Here is a 22,982-nt window from a genome sequence, read left to right on the forward strand (position 1 = left end):
AAGCTGAAATCCATGCAAAGAGGAATAAACAGTAAAAATATTCAATTTCTAAATTAACCAAGGAATTTGGCAATCTAAAATACAAATTTTACTACAGTTGAGTGGGTAGCATATAGATTACACTTCCCATTCTCTTGGACAGAGCTATATATTTCCATGATTTTGATGTCAGCCTTAATAGTTTAAGAAGAGAATAACAAATTAATGGTGGAAAGCGTAAATTGTTTGAGACTGAAATTTCCTGAAATCTTCATTTAAATAAGTATTTTACTACGCCAGGGATGTGAATGTTGGTGAAATGGTCTTCCCAATCAATGCACTTTGGGTCGAAACACAACATCTTCGTTTCTTTGCTCCCGTCTTTCATGGCCACTCGCAGCCTTTCTGTGTTGATGTCGTCAAAGCTACAAACACAGGAAAACAACAGGATTGTAAGAAAATGGCAAAAGAAATTGATACTTATCAGCCCCTTCTTTTCATTTCATTGCAACATAACTAAGCCCTTTTGGATTTTGTGTTTGGGGCTGTTTAATCTAATGGGCCATCACCATGCCATATAGTACTTGTTCGTGTGCAGGACATAGTCACAAATATTTGTCTCGAGAGTTTCTCGAAAAGGGTGTATCTCAGGGTATTTTAATCTCTGCCATGATGAGGAAGTTTTGTCCAACAATGATGTCAAAATGCAGCTCTAGTTATGCGAGTTTGTTTAGCTATCGTATCTACACCTTACATGCAAATGTGTATGACATCAGTTTATTGTATTTATGGTTTCGTATTGTTTTGTGCCTTATTTGTATCCCATAACTCCAACACAGTGAAGCAGTGTGATCAGGAAATGATGTTTAATATTTATTAACATTAGTAAATAATCCAAATAAATATTTATAATTCTAATATATATATATATATATATATATAATAAGCAGAATAAGTAATAGTTGAAACTCGTGTTATCTATTCTTTGTAGTTGTGGTATTTATAACTCAACCGCCTAGTGTCGAGTCGACTAGGATTTGCTTTGGCCACGTTTTGACCTGCCTCCGCGTTTTGAAACAATGCTTACACTGATCATGACCGACATAAAAGAGAGCAATTGATCTCCAATTTGGCTACAAGATTATGTGACAGCTCATTCACATGTCAAAGAAGAGCATGAACTTAGCTTTTATTAGAAGGGAACTGATTTTGTGAATGCTAGTCAGTGAATGCGATCTAACACATCCTTTTGAAATTGCTAAATGGCTAACATGTAAACCTTTAAGGATGATCTTCACAAGACCTAGAACTCGGCACTACTGTTGCTCATTTTGGAAATCGATTTCCTCCAAACCCATCAGTTTCAGTATACAATCTGGATTGGTCATGCTTTTAGACATTGCCCTCTCAGTCAGTTCTACAAGCACTGGATAAACTGTCTTCTAAATATTAGTTAGAGGTCTGAGCTATTGTTTTGAATCCTTTCTTGCTTCTAAAAACATGAACTGATTACTATAAATATAGAATATGTGGGGAATGCAAATTCTTGGGGACAAATGTGGATTCAGGTAGTACATGAGCCAGCTTCGTCCTAATCAAAGAATCTATATAGCTATAGAATTGTGGAGCAATCAACTGATTTCTAAGGCTTTGTTCCTTAAATGTGTTGCTCACCTTTGACTCAATTTAAATCATGCAATTCTAAAGATATTCCCATTTACAAAGATTGTGGAATTTGGTTATTTGCACTTCTACAGTTGTTGAATGTTCACTAAGAGATTGCCTTGATAAAAATAATTTGATGCTATATAAAGGCTCACGATATATGATTGGCCTTTAGACTTTTGGAAATTGAGATGAAACAACAAGCGGCTTGGTATAAATGCATATGTTACAACATATCTTAAAGTGGTAGTTTATTTATTATTTTTCTGCACCATGTTGACATGTCACAACACCAAGCCACTTAAATTGAGGTTAATTGAACTTCTGGAGTATGACTTTTGAGACGCAAAGCTTACTGAATTTGTGTGCTCAGATAATGGAACTATGTATTTTATCCATTAAAGAACTACCTCTCTTCTTCGCTTCAAAGTTTTCCTTGCTATCATTTAATGCGACCATGAGAGAGTGCTATGTGGAATTTATGCTTTCACTTTTCTCGTTACCCTATCAGTTTTCAATATGATGTAATTTTAAGTGTTAAAAGAAGCATTCTCTGGAGAAAGTTCAAACATCTCTGTGTGCAAACACACCTCTGTGACCTGGATAACTTCTTAGTTTTTTATTAGTGTCGAATGGTCTGTATCATTACTTCTATATCTGATCTACTATGTCCATTTCATTCATTGATGAACTCATCTTTCTGATGCTATCACAGGATATCTTCAAGAGCTTGTTTAGAAGCTCAGCAAATTGGCCAAGCCATAGACAACAATGATCTCTCTGCAGCTAGTTCCGTTGGGGGCCCAACGCTAATGCTGACTGGGTCCAAAATGTCAATAGAGCTTTCATCAAGGTTATCAAAGTTTCTAGAATTCAGTTAATCAAAGGCTGTATATTATGGTTCATTTCAGTATAATATTGTTTTGGTTTTTTATTTCTTGTTTTTGTTACATTCCTTTTTTCAACTGAGCTTAAGTCCTGAGGAAAAGACCGAGGTTGATACATTCAAGTCCTCGTTAGCTACATTGATTTCATCAGGTGAATTGCATTTTTATGGTGTAGGACCTCAACATGGGCATAATGAATTTTTTGTAAACATCTAGTTGACTGATCCTTCCCATTTTTCAAGTACTTTAATTAATTATCTAGACCATTACTGAAAATCTCTGTTTTTTAAAAAAATATATCAAATAAGGAATTTTTTTTTGTTGCGATCAATTTTGTCATAGATTGTAGTTTCTTGAGCTTGTGATCACTACTACCCTTCTCTTGTTTTTCAATATTAACATGTCAATATTAGCAAGTATTTGATCGATACTCAAAACTGATTTAAAAAAAAAAAAAAAAAACCCATGTTTTCACCGGCGTTCATAAAACGTCGCTGAATATTATATTCACCGATGGTCACCACAAAAGGTTGTTGAATGAGATATTCACCGATGGTCTTTAGCGTCGCTGTATTTACCGATGGTCACAAAACGTCGGTAAACACACATCCAAAGGCCCATTTGGATTTTTTAATGATGGTCTTGACCGTCGGTGTAATATTACATACACCGACGGTTTACTTAAAACGTCGGTGATAACCTTAAGACCAACGTTTGTTTCTTATTTTTAATGACGTTCATAAACGCCGGTATAAATAACAACACCGATGGTTTGCAAACAAACGTCGGTAAATACTTTTAGGCACGGTAGCATAAGTGACGGTCACTAAAAGCGTCAGTAAGATACACCGATGTTCATTGGCATATGCACCGACGGTCATGACCGTTAGTGAATGTCACTTTTCTTGTAGTGTTGCCAAGTGGGCCACATGTGTGGGGAGTGTTAAAGTATAAAAGATAAATGACGCCTTTCTCCAACAGCTTTCCCAGTCTCCATCCCAGTCAATTTCAAGCAAATGAAATGAATCTAGCACCTCTTCCAAAACGAAGAAATGCAAGAAGAAAGCAAAATCAACTTTTCAAAAGCACATTGCTAATGAAGAGGAGATCTTCATTGGATAGGAAGACCGGGTTTGGAATCTCATGGCTACAAACACCATTGTAAAACCCCTTTCAGAAGATAAACCCAACTCACTTGGTGTTGAAATTGCCCTTTAAAGTGAAAGATCTGCATGAAAACCACTTACCTCCTCACTTGGTGTTGAAACCGCTTTTGTCCCCAATACCACCTAGAATTTGGGTGAAGTGGTTTTGTCCAGCTTAGTGAATGATCACATTTCTCCACTGCCAAGTCCTTCTCTTGTGAAAAGAATTGGTCCTCCTGTTGTTGTTGGAGCATTAAATGTAGACAACAGCATATGAGTACTGGTGCTGGTAAGGGAAAGGATAGCACAGTAGTAGTCCTTCTGAAAAGATAGCACAGCAATAGTCCTTCTGAAAAGTCTTGCCTCTATGGTGATGGAAGCTCCTTGAGATATGCTTGTCCTGGTATTGATGCATTAAAGGGACCTTCCTTCACTAGTACACCTACAACAAATGGCTTTTCTCATGTCAGTAGCCCTCTAGTTAGTACAACTCTATTGAATAATACAGGTGGTGTGAACTAATCACCACCGACTCAAGGAGTCTTGTTATTTTAGGACTGTGATTTCTAGAAAGTTTATTTTTACTCTTTACTTAAACGGTTTGGATATGCCTTGTTAGATACCTACTAAAGACTTTTGGTTCTATAGGACTTGTGGTAGATGAGGTTGAAATATTTTATTTTACATAGGACACTAGAGATACCAAGTGGTATGTGGTCAAAGTCCTTTCATCATTCAAACTACGGAGATGTACATATACTGTTCTTGAAGTGAATAAAATTTAGAGTGTCATTCACGTTCTTTTGCAGAGAGAGATAACTTTAACGTTTTTTTATTTTTGAGAGTGCTTGCAAGCTTTGTATTTCAAGGCTTATTCATCTCTCCCTTATTAAATCCAATAGTAAATTTCTTCTTAGAATACCAAAAAAAGTCTACAGGTGGGAGCCCCAAGCAGCGGACAAGATAGAGACTTTTAATGGGGAGAGTACTGCTGCATTGAAGCGGAGAGGAAAGGAATAGGTGTGGCAAAATTGGCCGAACCGGAACCGAGCTGAAACCGAACCGAAAATTCGGTTTCGGTTTGCTTAAACCAAACAGATTCAAATTTTGGTTCAGTTCGGTTTGGGGATCAAACCGAACCGAAACCGAATATTTCAATGATTATGAGTAAGTTGGCAAAATTGGCGGAACCGAACCGAAAATTCGGTTTTGGTTCGGATTCAAATTTCAGTTCGGTTTGGTTTGGGGGTCGAACTGAACCGAAACCGAACCATTTCTACCACTATATATATATATATATATATATATATATATATCTGTTGGTGCGCTTAAGTTGTTATAACGCCACCCATTCGTTTAAATGTTTGGGTCCCGCTAAAGCGCACCAATGGGAGGCGTTATAACAACTTAAGCGCACGATACTCGAGTTCTGGAATGGGGTTTTCAAGCTTCTGGGATTGGGGTTATCTAGTATAAAAATGGGGTTATCAATTCCCAAACGGGCTTATCAAGTCCCTGAAAATTGGCCGAGGATAATGGAGTTTTGGAAGGGGGCTTTCAAGCGTCTGGGATTGGGGTTATCTAGTATAAAAAATGGGGTTACCAATTTCCAAACGAGCTTATTAAGTCCCAAAAAATTGGTCGAGGGTACTGGAGTTTTGGAAGGGGCAGGTATCTGTGATTGGGGTTATCTAGTATAAAAATGGGGTTACCAATTTCCGAACGGGCTTATCAAGTCCCTGAAAATTGGCTGAGGGTACTGGAGTTTTGGAAGGGTGTTCAAGCCTCTGGGATTGGGGGTTTCTGGTATAAAAAGTAGGGTTACCAATTTCCGAATGGGATTATCAAGTCCTTTATGAACACGTTTTTACTTCCTATTTTGTTTTCACTTGTTCTTTTTCACTGTGTTTTTTCCTTTCTACCCTACGATTCATCTTCCTCATCCGCCATCGAAAAGGAGAAGGAGAAATGCAAAACCCTAAAACAAATGAAAAGCAAAACCTAGATACAAAGAGATAGATGGGAATGAACTCACGTTTCAAGTTTTCGAAACTTCCCAGCAACAATGGTGGTTGAATGATGAGGAATATGACTGGTAGGTAAAAAAAATAATGTTGAAAACAGAAAAGTAAAAAAAAAAAAGAAGAGGGAAAGAAGAGAGAAGAGGGAAAAGTGGAAAAGTTAAACTTGTTGCTTAAGAAAAGGGCAGTTTTGTCCAGTTATTACTGACAAGACCTGTTTTGTCCATGGTTGATAATTTCATAAAAGCATGGGTCCTGTTTATAATTAGGTCATTTTTATGTCTCCCATTGGTAATTTTTTGAAGTATTAAAGACAAATAACGCCTTTCCAACGGCTTAAGCTTTTGGAGAAGTTGGTAAGTTAATATGATATCCGAGCCAAAGGTCTTGAGTTCAAACCTCCTGGATAGCAAAAATCCACATGTGCTACGTGTTTGCCAAGTGGGCCACATGTGCGGGGAGTGTTAAAGTATAAAAGATAAATGACGCCTTTCTCCAACAACTTTCCCAATCTCCATCCCAGTCAATTTCAAGCAAATCAAATGAATCTAGCACCTCTTCCAAAACGAAGAAAAGCAAGAAGAAGGCAAAATCCACTTTTCAAAAGCACATTGCTAATGAAGAGGAGATCTTCATTGGATAGGAAGACCGGGTTTGGAATCTCATGGCTGCAAACACCATTGTAAAACCCCTTTCAGAAGATAAACCCAACTCACTTGGTGTTGAAATTGCCCTTTGAAGTGAAATATCTGCATGAAAACCACTTACCTCCTCACTTGGTGTTGAAACCGCTTTTGTCCCCAATACCACCTAGAATTTGCAAAACAAAAAAAAAATGGGCAAGGATGATGATCGCCAGGTCACTCGGAGTCCCCTTTTCATTCCATTTTCGATTTCGATCGTGGTTTTCCTGTTTTCATCGATTTTCCGACGTTTATCGAGTTTTGGGACGGGCGATGACGTAGCGTGACCCCTTCACAGGGATTGTCCTCGCTGAGCCCAACGATAGGTCATGACGATCGCGAGACTTGTCCGATCTTCAGCAGATTAGGATCGCTGGGCTTGATTCCTTTTGAATCGCCCTCTGAGCCTATCGTGTGTTCCATTTTCTTTTTCCTGACAGTTTTTGGTTCTCGTATACCGATGATTTTCTGATTCTTTTCTTTTCTTGCATCTTTTTAGCTTGTCGTGTGTTTGCCTCAGATTTCTCATGCGTCGCTTCTAGTTTGTTTGCTTCTCAAGCATGTGATTGATTGTTATTTTCTTAAACCTTATCTGTCGCATATGTTCGCGTGTTAGTGTGATTACTTTACTGCTTTGGTTGCTTAGCTATAGCGTTTATTCATTTGTCTTATCTTGATTATCTGTCTAGATATAGATCTTTACTGCTTTCCTTATCTCATTATATCTATCATTGTCTGTTTAGTTATAGCTCTGCATGTGGTTGTTTACTGCTTTATTAGATGCGATGAGTTAGGATTTGGATGTTCATTTTCTTTGCCCATCCCCGGGTCATGCATGCTTAGATAGACGTTTTCTCGGGGATTATTGTTCCCATTTCACATGATTTTTGCCCAAGAGTCTTCAAAGTTAATTAAAAATGGCATAAGAGACCAAGTGCTTGTACTTGGGCGAATTGGGGCTGCTCTTCAGATCTTCCTCATTCGTCACCAGGCACGGACGGTGCAGTGGTTTTGTCCAGCTTAGTGAATGATCACATTTCTCCACTGCCAAGTCCTTCTCTTGTGAAAATAACTGGTCTTCCTATTGTTGTTGGAGCATTAAATGTAGATAACAGCATATGAGTACCGGTGCTGGTAAGGGAAAGGATAGCACAGTAGTAGTCCTTCTGAAAAGTCTTGCATCTATGGTGATGGATGCTCCTTGAGATACGCTGGTCCTCGTATTAATGCATTAAAGGGACCTTCCTTCAGTAGTACACCTACAGCAATTGGCTTTTCTCATGTCAGCAGCCCTCTAGTTAGTACAACTCTATTGAATGATATAGGTGGTGTGAACTAATCACCACCGACTCATGGAGTCTTTTCATTTTAGGACTGTGATTCTAGAAAGTTTATTTTTACTCTAACGGTTTGGATATGCCTTGTTAGATACCTACTAAAGACTTTTGATACTATAGGACTTGTGGTAGATGAGCTTGAAATAATTTATTTTAAATAAGACACTAGAGATACCAAGTGGTATGTGGTCAAAGTCCTTTCATCATTCAAACTACGGAGATGTACATATACTGTTCTTGAAGTGAATAAAATTTAGAGTGTCATTCACGTTCTTTTGCAGAGAGATAGCTTTAACGTTTTTTTATTTTTGAGAGTGCTTGCAAGCTTTGTATTTCAAGGCTTATTCATCTCTTCCTTATTACATCCAATACGCTCTGTTTGGTTGGCTATTTTTAAGGAGATTGAGGGGAGAACATCTTCTTGAGATTGTTTGGTTGCCTTTGAAGGTCTTTGACCACTAGCACTGTCGGGCGACGGTCGGGTGATGTGGCGCGCTCGTGATCTTCTCTCCAAGTTTCTTCAAATCAAAGAACTTTGGGGAGAAGATCTTGGGGAGATCTTTTTGCCCTTATTCCAAACCCCCCCAATATTTGCAAGACAAACCAAACAATGTTACTTCCACCCTTAATCTCCCCGTTGACTGATCTGTTTTAGATCTCCCCTTTAAACTCCCCTTTGACCGCTGGGATATAAATCTCACAACGAATTACCGGCATCCAAACAGAGCCATAGTGAATTTCTTCTCAGAATACCAAAAAATGTCTACAGGTGGGAGTTCCAACCCCAAGCCAGCGGAAAAGATTGAGACTTTTAATGGGGAGAGTACTGCTGCATTGAAGAGGAGAGGAAAGGAATAGGGGTGGCAAAATTGGCCGAACCGGAACCGAGCCGAAACCGAACCGAAAATTCGGTTTCGGTTTGGTTAAACCAAACCGATTCAACTAACACGGCATATCCAAACCGTTTAAGTAAAGAGTAAAAATAAACTTTCTAGAAATCACAGTCCTAAAATAAAAAGACTGCATGAGTCGGTGGTGATTAGTTCACACCACCTATATTATTCAATAGAGTCGTACAAACTAGAGGGCTGCTGACATGAGAAAAGCCATTTGCTGTAGGTGTACTAGTGAAGGAAGGTCCCTTTAATGCATCAATACCAGGACCAGCATATCTCAAGGAGCTTCCATCACCATAGAGGCAAGACTTTTCAGAAGGACTACTACTGTGCTATCCTTTCCCTTATCAGCACCAGCACTACTCATATGCTGTTGTCTACATTTAATGCTCCAACAACAACAGGAAGACCAATTCTTTTCACAAGAGAAGGACTTGGCAGTGGAGAAATGTGATCATTCACTAAGCTGGACAAAACCACTTCACCCAAATTCTAGGTGGTATTGGGGACAAAAGCGGTTTCAGCACCAAGTGAGGAGGCAAGTGGTTTTCATGCAGATCTTTCACTTTAAAGGGCAATTTCAACACCAAGTGAGTTGGGTTTATCTTCTGAAAGGGGTTTTACAATGGTGTTTGCAGCCATGAGATTCCAAACCCGTTCTTCATATCCAATGAAGATCTCCTCTTCATTAGCAATGTGTGCTACGTGTTTGCCAAGAGAGCCACATGTGCGGGGAGTGTTAAAGTATAAAAGATAAAGGACGCCTTTCTCTAACAGCTTTCCCAATCTCCATCCCAGTCAATTTCAAGCCAATCAAATGAATCTAGCACCTCTTCCAAAACGAAGAAAAGCAAGAAGAAGGCAAAATCCACTTTTCAAAAGCACATTGCTAATGAAGAGGAGATGTACATATACTGTTCTTGAAGTGAATAAAATTTAGTGTCATTCACGTTCTTTTGCAGAGAGAGATAGCTTTAACGTTTTTTTATTTTTGAGAGTGCTTGCAAGTAAGGGTGTCAATTTTAGCTCGGGCTCGGAAGCTCGCTGGAGCTCGGCTCGAATCCTTAACAAGCCGAGCCGAGCCGGCTTGTCAGGCTCGTTAAGCTTAACGAGCCGAGCCCGATTTAGGCCAGGCTCGGCTCGTTAAGGCTCGTTATGAATTTAATATATTTATATATATATATATATATATATATATATATATATATATATTATATTAATATATACACTAAAAGGGTTATCCAAGGAGTGAAAGGGGGAGGCAAAATATTTCACTTCATTTTTGGAACCCCATTTGTTACTTGGACCACGCCCCATAGTGTAAAAAAAGTAGTCAAATTACACTAGATAGGGCTGTCCAGGGAAGATGAGGGGTGTGAACTTAATATAACCCGAGCTCGGTAAGGCTCGCGAGCCTGGCCGTGCCTGACCGAGCCGAGCTGAGCCTGGTTCGAGCCCGAGCCGAGCTTTTGAGCTTAACGAGCCGAGCCGAGCCTGGCCAAGCTCGGCTCGGCTCGGGTCGTTTACACCCCTACTTGCAAGCTTTGTATTTCAAGGCTTATTCATCTCTCCCTTATTAAATCCAATAGTGAATTTCTTATTAGAATACCAAAAAAAAGTCTACAGGTGGGAGTTCCAACCCCAAGCCAGCGGACAAGATAGAGACTTTTAATGGGGAGAGTATTGCTGCATTGAAGAGGGAAGGAAAGGAATAGGGGTGTTAAAATTGGCCGAACCGGAACCGAGCCGAAACCGAACCAAAAATTCGGTTTCGGTTTGGTTAAACCAAACCGATTCAAATTTCGGTTCGGTTCGGTTTGGGGATCAAACCGAACCGAAACCGAATATTTCAATGATTTGGCGGAACCAAACCGAAAATTCTGTTTCGGTTCGGTAAAACCAAACCGATTCAAATTTCGGTTCGGTTTGGTTTGGGGGTCGAACTGAACCGAAACCGAACCATTGCAACTACTATATATATATGAGAAATTTGTTGGTGCGCTTAAGCGCACCATTTTTTTGGTGCGCTTAAGTTGTTATAACGCCTCCCATTCGTTTAAATGTTTGGGTCCCGCTAAAGCGCACCAATGGGAGGCGTTATAACAACTTAAGCGCACCAAAAAAATGGTGCGCTTAAGTGCACCAACACTTCTTTCTCTCTCTCTCTCTCTCTCTCTCTCTCTCTATATATATATATATATATATATATATATATATATATATATATATATATATATATATATATATATACGTGAAGCTGCAGGTTGTACCTGGGCACTCCAGCTTACCCTCAATCAACCTGAACCCGATCCGAGTTCAACCCGACCCAACTCAAGTTTTTAAGCATAGTAGAAAAAAAATATGATTAAAAATGTAGTGTTTTACTCAGGTTGGATTGCCCAAGCCCTCAACCTGAGCCCGATACGAACTCAACCTGGGTTTGGAAAACTCAAGCCGAACCTGAACCCGACACGAATTTTACCAAACCCAACCCAACTTTTGTCGGGTTGCACCCGACCCGAGTTGCACCCCTACTAAAAGTGTACTCTATGTCGCACGCACACATAGGCCCTGTTTATAGGCCCTGTTTGGGTACATCTCAACATTTAATCGAGGTACATTAAGCAAGTTGATTAAATGAGGTAACCTAGTTGGATTAAGCAAGTTGATTAGAAGAGGTAACCCAAAGAGAATAGTAAAGTAAATTGGATTAGGTAATCCAAAGAGATTAGGAAAGTAGATTGGATTAGGATTATTTCCTGTCAAATTTATCTTGATAGAGAGAAATGTGTTTGAAACAAGGTAAAACTGCCCACAGGGGCATATTGGTCTTTTGCACTTGTATGATGACACATTCCAATCAGCTCTATTTTTTATCCACTCTATGGAAATTTCAGAATTTTTAGGTAATTTCTGAGTCCTTTTTCCGATTTTTATTTGTCAATGGCCCCCCTTTTTAGCTTTTCTTTTCTATAGTGAGGAGTTTGTATTGTTGAGCAAAATATATGGAGCAGGAGTGGCGAACGGGTTGGCTCGGTTTCTACAGAAGTTTATCAACTGGGTACCCTGGTTTTAACATACCTATTGGTGGTCCAATTCATGAGACGACCAGCCCAGAGATCATATATAGTGAGCTTGGTACTCACCCTAGAGGCCCACAAATACGTTCTATAATCTATTCAGAACATATTTTTGGCCATTTTCTGTTTATTTGATCATTTTTTACTACATTTTTCTCAATCAATACTACATTTAACCCGAATTTTTTCCTTCAAGTATCGAATACACTTGAGCTTTTTAAACATATCTTATTATCATGTCTTTTTACAAGTTATTACAACAGGCAAACATTTATCAGAAATAGTTACAAATTACACTAGACAAGATCTTCAATGTGAATAACATATGAGTCCCTTCACCCAACAACTATAGAGGGGAAGTTCTTTACGAAGTCTCCTGCTGAATCCGCCAAACCCGAAGGCTTTTCCTTAAAACCATGGCCTTCGCTTTCCTCGTGAATGGTTTCAAGCCTCTTTTCCAAACTCAGCCTTCTTTCAATTGTAATGATACGCGGTGGTGCGGTCTCTAGAGTCTGCCTAGTTGTGCTTAAGGATTTGGAGGACATCTGGTCTTGATATATGAGCTTTTGTTTATAGTAATTCTCTTGTTGTTGTAGTGCAAAGAGAAGGAGAGAGGAGATTTATAAGGAAGACAAGAAATGTTGTATTGCTAGAAGGGGATGCTTGTAGCCTAGGATAGTAGCCCACTTGGTCTCGTTTATCTCTCTTTGAATCGTATCTTTGATTTGATTCTCTTCTTTGCTTAAGCATTTAGCTATAAACAAAGCCACACCTCTATGGTAAAAAAAACATGACAAAAATGCCCTGCCATGTTTTCTTAAAAGGGATAGAGTCTTGGTTGAAGGATTAGATATAAATATTTCTTACCTTCCCCTCAATTTGATCAAGTAATCGTTATGTTTTATATTGGAGAATTTGAATGAGCATCTAAAAAGGCATGGAAGCCACATGACACTATCCTTTACCCATATTTTGATAGAAGGAATCCTTCTTTTGTTAAGTTGGATGATAATGGAGAATTTTGATTCTTCTACTCACAAAGGACTAAGTTGATAAGACTCTGACCTTACACAACATGTGCGGTTTCTCTCGCTATTGAAGCAGCGTCATCACAGTCATATGAGGCCTGTTATAGATGTGTCACTTTAAAAAAGTTTGTCACTAATGGCCTAATGGCCTCAAAATTTCTCAAGGGGATGGTAGTTCGAATCCACTAAGATCCTCAACTTTGCAATCTATTTTTTTTCAACACAAATGCGCGAGTACAAAAAGATTTAGCAGAACGGGAGTTTACATATGAATTTATAAGTAGTACACATAAAGAAGTGTTGGCGTATTTGCATGGTCTAATGAAGATTGTAGGGGTGTTGATGCCAAGCGTCGACATGCAAAAGGGAGGATTAGAGATAGGGTATAGATCTCCCAATTGAATCTCAGTGTTCTCTCGGGAGAGTGTGGATTTTCAGTCTTCATAACTTATTGTCCTCAATGCATATGCCATGAGATTGATAAAGATACCCATTTGAAAAGTAACTATTTTTATATAAAATAATATTTACATAATAATTTAGAAAACGATACATGTCTGGTGATTGTCATGTGATGATCTTCACCAATGGTCACAATCAGAGCATCACGGATCTCTGATCGAGGGCTAACGACCACATGATCTAACATCTAAATGATTCATTTATTGGTACCCATCGTCTGTAGGTCATGGCCCAAACGTCTGAAGAAGATGATCAAATCCAGCCGATCTATTTGGCTTAAACTTGAGGTTGACTTAAACAACACAAAGTATTGAAAATATTATTGCAGGATGTATCATGCAATGAGATCCAAGTCACTAATTTTTGTGTTCCCACCTTGGTAGGCCATTGGCCAAAAATTTTATCAAGAAAATGACCCGAACCCCCAACCGTACCGGTCGTAGATAGGACGTGGCCGAAAAGTTTCTCAAGAAGATTATCCTAGCCTGGTGTAAAAGGACTGGCCCAGAGAGGTTCAAAACATTACTAAACACCTCAAACGGTCTGGAATATTACTATGAAATGGATCATATAGTGGCCTCACTTATTTTGATGATCCAATCTATCCATTTAGTGCTCCCCATTGTAGATATGCCATGACCCAAAAATGTTCTCGAGAAATTAAATGGCCTTAGCACTCTGATCTACATGTTGTAAAATATGCTATTCAAAAAAGTTATATCCCTTACTATAGGGGTCAATGGAACCCTGGAAATTGAATATTCCCCTTAGTTTACGTTATAACAATTGAAATTAATTCGAGGGTAAATCAATTTGGAGTCATTACACTACTCTAAAATGATTTGCCCCAAAATGTTTTGCCCCTACCATTTACCAAAACCTAAGGATAAATATAGAGAAGATTCTTAGGATTAAAAAGTAATAAAAATGATTCTTAGAAGTATGTGCCTAGCCATTTTGATCATATAATTGTTACAATAGAGGAATCCACTTTATCTTTACGCTCTATTCAACTTTTTTTTAGGGGTCGTACAAATTGAGGGAATGATGTGTCAAAAAAGAAGAAGAGAAGAATATGTTTAGTTGTTTGAGGAAAAGGAAAGGAAAAGAAATCCTTATTCTTCTACACCTTGAGGAATTTTCTCACTTTGGGAGGTTTCATTAGGACCAAGGATTGGTGAGTCAAATGTAATGCACTCTTGGGTTTGGAAAGTTGGGTTTCTAGTTGGAGGTTTTGGCAAATTTTCCATTTCTCTAGCCGGGCTTAAGATTTGATCAACTTTCTCATAATCACTAGGGTGTTCCATCTCAAATATGGTAAGGGTGGGGCTTAGATTGGGTCAACTTGCACATAATCACTAGGGTCTTCCATCTCGTTTATGGTGAGGGTCCTAGCTCGAGACTAGTAATTGGAAAAATTGCAAATGGGGGACACCAAAATATGAGAATTGCCAATGGGGGACATTGTTTTGAAAAATTATAGATGGAAGTCGAAAACGGAATTTGAGAGAAAACCTGACCAAAATGCCCCTATTGGTTATCAAGTCTAAAAAGGGGTTATCAAGTTCAAAAAGGGGTTATCAACTGGTTAACAGGTCTAAATATAATTTAACAACTCTAATCTAAACAGGTTTATCAAATCTCATCCGGGGATATCAAGTTCTCAGCAGGGTTATTGAGTCTCCTAAGAGGTTATCAAGTACGAAAACAGGGACTAACAAGTTCATAAGACTTGATAACCCATGTTTAGACTTGATAAAATAATATATCCATATCCATTAAAATCAGCCTTAAAATCTTCACAAAACAAAACGCCATAATCTCTTCCCCTTCACAACATCTTACCTCTTCAAACCCACCAAAAAAGTGGCCACAAGGGGTTTGATTTTTATGCGAGTCTTTCAGGTGCCCAAAGCTAAAACTACCCACATGTACATTCACTTTTCCTTTGTCCTAATTCATCTTATTTTTAATATTTTGCCTCTCTTTTTTTCTCTGTCATTTTATGTGGGATTTGCAAGGGACCGTTGCAAAAGGCATTTTGCCCCAAGCTATTGCATGTGAGAGCAGCCACCTCAGATGAATGAATTGAATAAGACAAAATCTGAGCATGTGTGGCTGCTCGCACATGCAACAGCCCAGGCGTGAAATGTGCGATGGTCCCTAAATATGAAACATACTCTTTTGTTTAACATGGTGGGAGGGGTAATTTTGCCATTTTCATGGAGAAAATGCCAAAAATCAAGAGAAAGACTTCTAGTGTGTTAAGAGGCTAATTGTTCAGTTACACTCTTGGTCCCCAACTCCATTATTCTTTATGGGGACACTTATTTATGAAATATACTCTTTCATGATCGAAAGATATATCTTTTTGGGTGCCATAAACATGAATCGGCCATGTGTACCAAAAATATACCTTTTTGGGGTGAGTTTCCGAAAACAAAGGAAGATAGAAAGATACATAATATTTTAGGATTTGAAGAGATTTTTTAGCTGAGAATTTTCCTTGGATTCTTGTCATTGTCATTGTCATTGTGTTTCACTTTTAAACACAAACTTCTTACGGTTTTACTTGTGAAGATGAAAAGTCTTATAAATGATGTCCCTTTATCATGTAGCAAGAAAATGAATAGCAATGCTGTGACGGTGTGATCTTCACAATGAGATAATGGACTTGATCCTAAAGAGATTAAATCTAAAAGATCACGTCCTTCTAGGTGCAGTTTGTGTCTCGTGGAGATTGTCTGTAGCAGAGAAACGCAAAGTCCCTCTTCTAATGGTCATAGGAAGAACATGGTCGGTGCATGGTTTGGAGTGGTTCTACAGTATTTCTGATGGAAAGGTTTTCAAGTTACATACGTTACATACTCCATGTGCTCGCATCGGAATGTGTAGTGGCTCTTTTGAAGGATGGTTGATAATAGATTTAGATGGTGGAAAATTTCTTTTCAATCCATTCTCAAGAACCCAAATCCCACTTCCGACACTTCACAAGATTCGGTTACTAAAGAACATATCTTTCCAGCAATTATTAACATGACTATTTGTCACGCCCCAAACCCCACCCTGGGCGTAGGACATGACAGCGCCGTACACATCCAAGACGAATCCCACAAATGTACAAGGCTACAAAGCAATAACAGAAATAAAACTGGCATTCATAACTAAAATAGCAAGATCTTAATAACTGCGGACCCATCACAGTCAAATCAATCTCAGCTCTCCCCTGAGTCAAAGTAAAATGAATTAATAAAGTCTTTACATACTATTCAAGTACTCACTTTCTAATAAACTGAAATAACTAAACTAAATCTCTGAGTCCAAATTCAAAGCTAAGCGTCATGTTCCTCGTTATCTTCACGAGGGCCAAGACTTGAAAAATATTAAATAACCACAGTCAGCTGATAAGCTCAGTACATAATAAAGCACTACTCTAAGCATAGTCAAACATGTCAGGATTCAATAGGGTCAGATAGTCAAAGTCAAAACTGAGTTCAAAGGTCTTAACTGATTCATTATGCATAAACAGTTATAAGTGCATGTCAAATATGGTTCTAAATTCCAAATCTTAGTTCGAATCAAAGTCGGAGATTTCAGAGTTCATGTACAGAAGGTTCAGAGTTCAAATACACTTCAGAGTCATTAGCATGGTTCAGAAAACAGGTTATTGCTTATACACCCACAGTCCACAATGTTTGGAATCAGTTCCTGAAGTTCAGATACAACTCGACAGGGCCAAGGTTTTATCCCACTGACGGGCCAGAACTTCCAGCGTACTACCCCACGTGGGTCCAGAGTTGCCAACTGTTTTACCCCCATATGGCAGGGTTCAAAAATTATCCAAGCCTCCACATAAGTGTTCAAAATATTCAAGGTTCATATTCAAATGGTTCAGAATATTCAAAGTTCAAACTAATAGTTCACAGGTTCAGAGTTCAAAACAGATGTTCATAACAGTATTTCAGAAAATTTATTTCAAAGGTTCAGAAGAGTAACAGTAGGTGAAACAAAATAGCATAATGGACTCAAAGCTAATTTAGAAGTTCAAAGTATCAATACAAGTTTCTAAAGTCAATACCGATTCAAATGAGAAGGGTTTATAATACCCAAAGTCGTACGTTATTACATACCTCAAAGAAGTTCTATTCCTTTCTTAATTCGGACTACGATTCAATATCCTGATCTGAACACAACATAAGTGAAGAATAAGGGCCCATTTGAATAAGCTATGAATTTTTGAAGTTTTGAAAAAATTATTGCGTCGGTCGTCCGAGGATCCATCTGTCGCCAAACTTGGTACTCACGGACGTCCGCCCCACGCGCGGACCCAGATTTCTTCTAAACGCGATTTCCACCGTTTTTTGTCACTAAAACGGCTATAACTTCTTCGTTTGGGGTTCAAAACGCACAAGGTCGGATCCGATGGATTAGTATCGACGAGAGGAATACATTAAATCCGATTTCACGCTCCGAATTCATATGCATAATTTAAGAAAGAAATCATCAAAGATTCTACGTCGAATCTCTAAAGTTCTAATTTTTGAATTCAGATTCAAATATATTCATTTTGAGTTCGTTGGAATCGTAATTCAATATCGGATCCAAGAAACTCAAGATCAACCCAAAGATTCTTATTTCTAATTCATATTAATCAAAGATCTTATTTCTTTTCTCTTTTCAAACCCTTGTTTTAGGATTTCTAACTATCCAAATCTTTCATAGTTCATAGATCTTACCTGGACTCGTAGGTTCGACTCCGAAATCGCAATCTCCTCAGTCTTCTCCTTCTCTTTCTCCAATTTCTTTCTCTAGGGATTAAACAAAACGTTTAGGGTTTATTTATCCATAAAAAGATGTATTTATAGGCTTTATTAGGAAGCTCTAATCAAAGTTAATTTCAAACGGACAAAAATGCCCATCTTTTAAAGAGGGGGACGGAAATTTAAGTGGGGGGTATTTTGGGTATTCACATTCTACCCTCCTTACAAAATTTCATCCTCAAAATTTACTTATCACGTACCTGAGTTCTCAAACAGAAATGGATATTTCAATTTCATTTTCTCTTCCAGCTCCCAGGTGGCTTCACGTTCTGAGTGATTCCGCCATTGAACTTTCACATATGAAATAGTACTTCGCCTGGGAACTTGATCCTTATGATCCACAATATGAATAGGTTGTTCTTCAAATGACAGATCTTCTCTCAGATTTAGAGGTTCTAATTCAATCACATGATTTGGATCCGGTATGCACTTTCGTAACATAGACACATGAAACACATTGTGCACTCCAGACAATGATGGAGGTAAAGCCAATCGATAAGCCACTTTTTCAATCTCTTCTAATATTCCATATGGTCCCACAAATCTTGGGCTGAGATTTCCTCAAACCCCAAACCCCATCACTCCCTTGGTGAGTGACACTTTCAGAAGTACCTTATCTCTGATCTGAAATTTCAATTCTCTTCGTCTGACATCTGCGAAGCTCTTTTGCCGGCTCTGTGCCGTGCGGAGATGTTCCCTAATCAAATGGATTTTGTCCACTGCTTGCTGAACCAAATCCGGGCCTCAGAGTTTTCTTTCAGCCACATCATCCCAGCATATGGGTGATCTACATCTCCTTCCCTAAAGGGCTTCAAAAGGTGCCATCTTAATACTGGCCTGATAACTTTTATTGTAGAAGAATTCAATCAAGGGAAAATGGTCATCCCAAGATCCTTTCAAATCCATAACACAAGCCCTGTGGATATCTTCTAAAATTTGAATAGTTCTTTCAGATTGTCCATCTGTTTCAGGATGGAAAGCTGTACTGAATTTAAGGGAAGATCCCATTGTTGAATGTAAGCTATTCCAAGATTGAGATACAAAACGAGTGTCTCTATCTGATATAATGGTTTTAGGCACATCATGATACTTTACTATCTGATCAACATATAACCGGGCCAACCTTTCAGGTGTCAACCCAGTTTTAATAGTTATGAAATGAGCTGTCTTTATCAATCTGTCCACAATTACCCATGCATAATCATTGCCTGAGGGAGTACGAGGTAGAGCTGACACAAAATCCACTGTAATCTCCTCCCACTTCCATTCTGGGATGGGAAGTGGTTGCAATGTTCCGGGTGGTCTCTGATGTTCTGCTTTAATCACCTGACAAGTCAGGCACTGAGATACATACTGAGCTATTTCTCTTTTCATATTATTCCACCAGAAATTTTCTTTCAAGTCCTTATACATTTTTGTACCTCCAGGGTGTATAAAGTAATGCAAACTGTGCGCTTCCTTCAAACTTTTATTTTTCAAAACAGAGTCATTCGGAACACAAATGCGGTTACCAAACATCAGGGTACCGTCATTGTGAGTTCGGAATTCAGATTCAAATCCTTCTTCTAACTTATTTCTGATTTTACAAAGTTCTGGGTCAGATTCTTAAGCTATTTTGATTCTTCCTTGCAATGTGGGCCGTACTTGGAGTGCTGTCATCAGTACCCCAAAGTTTGGACCACGAATTTCTATTTCTGATCTTCGGAGGTCTTCTAAGATATACTTCTGAGAAGTGATCAAAGTTGCCAAATTCACAGACAACTTCTGACTTAGAGCATCAGCTACCAACATTAGCCTTACTAGGGTGATAGCTTATGGTCAAGTCGCAATCCTTCAACAGTTCTAGCCAACGCCTTTGTCTCATGTTCAATTCTTTCTGAGTAAAGATATACTTCAGACTCTTATGATCAGTGAAGATTTCACAAGGTTCTCCATACAGATAATGCCTCCAAATTTTCAAGGCGAACACAACCACTGCCAATTCCAAATCATGACTTGGATAATTTTCTTCATACGGTTTCAACTGGCGTGAAGCATACACAATCACTTTGCCATTCTGCATCAACACACAGCCTAAGCCTTTCTTCGAGGCATCACTGTAAATCACAAATCCCATTCCGCCAACAGGCAAAGTTAGGATGGGAGCAGAAACTAGCCTCTTTTTCAATTCTTGAAAGCTCTTTTCACAGTCTTCAGACCAAACAAATTTTGTCCCTTTCCATGTCAAACAGGTCAACGAGGCAGCCAAACGTGAAAAGTTCTGAATGAAACGGCTGTAGTATCCCGTCAATCCCAGAAAACTACAAATTTCAGGAACATTATTTGGCCTATTCCATAATGTTACTGCCTAATCTTGTTTGGGTCTACTAAGACACCGTCTGTAGAGACCTCATGACCCAAAAAAGAGATTAAGTCAAGCCAGAATTCACATTTCTTCAGTTTTCCATAAAGCTTCTCTTTTCTTAAGGTTTCTAAGACTTCTAGAATATATCAGAATGTCGTCAATGAACACAACCACAAATTGGTCTAATAATGGTTTGAATATCCTATTCATTAGGTCCATAAAAGCTGCCGGGGCATTGGTTAAACCAAATGGCATAACAAGAAACTCATAATGGCTATACCAAGTACGGAAGGCCATTTTTGGAATGTCTTCTGATTTGATTCTCAACTGATGATATTCCGATCGAAAATCGATCTTGGAAAACACACATGCCCCTTACAATTGATCAAACAAATCATCTATCCGTGGAAGCGGATATTTATTCTTTATGGTAACCTTGTTTAACTCCCTGTAATCTATACATAATCTCATACTTTCATCTTTCTTCTTAACAAACAACACTGGTGCTCCCCATGGTGAAACACTGGGTCGCACAAAACCCTTCTCTAAGAGTTCTTCCAACTGATTTTTCAATTCTTTCATTTCTAAAGGTGCCATACGATACGGGGCCTTAGAAATAGGCGCCGTTCCAGGAGCTAGGTCAACAGTAAATTCAACTTCTCTATTCGGAGGTAGACCTGGAAGGTCTTTGGGAAACACATCTGCAAATTTTCTAACTATAGGGACGTTCTCAATCTTCCTATCATTATCATTAACCTCAACTACTGAGGCCAAGAAAGCTTTACAACCTTGTCTAAGGAGTCGACAAACTTGTATAGCAGACAAAACTATAGGAGTCGAGTGAGCTCCACTCCCTTCAAAACAAAACTTCTCTTCTCCCAGAATTTCAAAAGTCACTACTTTCTTATTGCAATCTACTAAAGCATGATGGGTAGATAACCAGTCCATACCCAAAATCACATCGAAATCGGACAACTACAGCAAGATAAGATCTGCTAACAGTTCTCTATTTCCATTTCTGACAGGACACATCTTACTAATTCGGTTAGTCAAAATTTCTTTTCCTACTGGGGTACTAACACACAGATCATAATCAAGAGGTGAAGTAGGTAAACAGTATAGTGTAGCAAAAGCAGATGAAACAAACGAGTGTGTAGCACCAGAGTCAAATAATGCATGACCAAAATAGGATGCTATAGGCAGAGTACCTGATACTATTGTGCCAGCAACCTGAGCGTCTTGATGAGTAAGAGCATAAGCTCGACCCGAAACACGAGGTCTTTCATTTCTTTGTTGCCATTGAGAATTAACAGGTGCAGCTCTACTCTGAATAGTCTGAGTCTGAACTATCTGAGCTCGAACAGTAGGCGTCCCCTAAACTGATTGGGCATCTCCTGCCAGATGAGGACACTCTGCAATTCTGTAGCCTATTTCGCCACATCGGAAACAAGCCCCAGTATTCCACCTACAAGTCTTAGTATTGTGGTTCATTCCACAACGTTCACATTTAGGGGCAACTGGTCTATTCGATGCTGACTTATTCTGATAGCCCCCACGATTTCCTTGCTTTCCTCTAGGCTCTTTGAAAGAAGGAGGTTTGGGAGCTTGCTGACTCGGGGTTGATCCCCTAGGAGCTTGTCCTTTATTTTCACCTTCTCTATTTCTTTTCTTCTGATTAGCTTGAGCATAGGCTCTAGCTTCCTTATGAACTGCTTCAAGTTTCTTAGCCATTTCCACCAGTTCTTCATATGATTCAGGGGCAGTAGATCCAGCAATCCCCTTCTTCAAATACATAGCCAATCCAAATTCGAATTTATTTCCCTTTGCTTCGTCGTCAGGTACCAAAGAAGGTACAAAACGAGCCAGCCTATTAAATCCCGCTTCATAGTCATCCACGGTCATATCTCCTTGCACCAACTGGGTAAATTCCTAATGCATACGGTACAAAGTACTGCGAGGAAAGAATCTCGCAAGAAACTCGGTGCAAAACGTCGCCCAAGTGAATGGTCCCCAATGGTGCTCATATTTTATTTGGATTCCCTTCCACCAATGAAGGGCTCTCCCTTCCAAAATGTAGGTGGCATATTTCACCCTGTCTTCATTTCTATTACAGTTCATTGCCTCAAAGGCCTTTTCAGCATTCTCTAGCCAAGACTCGGCATCATCTGCCGGAGTCGATTCCTTAAAAACTTTCGGTGAAAGCCTCATAAATTTAGAAATTCCAAATACTTGATGTGGCTGTCTTGCCACTGGTGGTACTTGAACTTGTGGTTGTTGCTGCTGAGGTTGCTGACATTGTTGATGTGCCAATCCAATCATGGCTCTCATGCAATTCCTCATTTCAGTTCTTTCTTGTTCAATATTATCTTGAGGCGGAGGTACCCCAGGATTCTCATTCCGTGCTTGACATCCTTGAACTAGAGGATTCTAAACCACTTGCTCTTCTTGAACACCTTGGTTCTGATTTTTCTGAATCTTTGGCACTCCTTGAGCCACATTCTTATTTCCCTCTATAATGTCATGGAGGGCTCTGGTACGATTGACTCGAGTTCCACGACCACCACGTCCTCCTCAAGTTGTCATAATCCTAAATCCAATCCAATAGAATGCTTGATCAGTAACTATCTAGAATATA

General features: G+C 39.0%; 1 protein-coding gene across 1 annotated transcript; it reads right to left on the reverse strand.

Moving 5' to 3' along the window:
- Window positions 1-19,780: 19,780 nt before the first annotated feature.
- On the reverse strand, window positions 19,781-22,687 carry LOC143863354 (uncharacterized). Its single transcript, XM_077374035.1, has 4 exons — window positions 22,439-22,687; window positions 21,728-22,276; window positions 20,727-21,322; window positions 19,781-20,303 (listed from the first exon to the last, which is right to left on the reverse strand). Exons 1-4 carry the CDS (start codon window positions 22,685-22,687, stop codon window positions 19,781-19,783), a joined length of 1,917 nt encoding a protein of 638 aa, XP_077230150.1.
- Window positions 22,688-22,982: the final 295 nt, after the last annotated feature.

This window comes from Tasmannia lanceolata, unplaced genomic scaffold, assembly GCF_043159265.1.
Source record: "Tasmannia lanceolata isolate RefF3 unplaced genomic scaffold, GAP_Taslan_0.1 ptg000044l, whole genome shotgun sequence".
Taxonomy (NCBI): domain Eukaryota; kingdom Viridiplantae; phylum Streptophyta; class Magnoliopsida; order Canellales; family Winteraceae; genus Tasmannia; species Tasmannia lanceolata.

Bases quoted from the DNA above. Each gene is read 5' to 3' on its own strand.
- LOC143863354 (XM_077374035.1), bottom strand. From the start codon at position 22,687: ATGAGGAATTGCATGAGAGCCATGATTGGATTGGCACATCAACAATGT. The intron at 22,277-22,438 runs GTGAAATATGCC...CGTATGCATTAG, and splicing joins GTAATAGAAATGAAGACAGG to GAATTTACCCAGTTGGTGCA. The intron at 21,323-21,727 runs GTTTAGGGGACG...ATCTTGCTGTAG, and splicing joins TGGCAGGAGATGCCCAATCA to TTGTCCGATTTCGATGTGAT.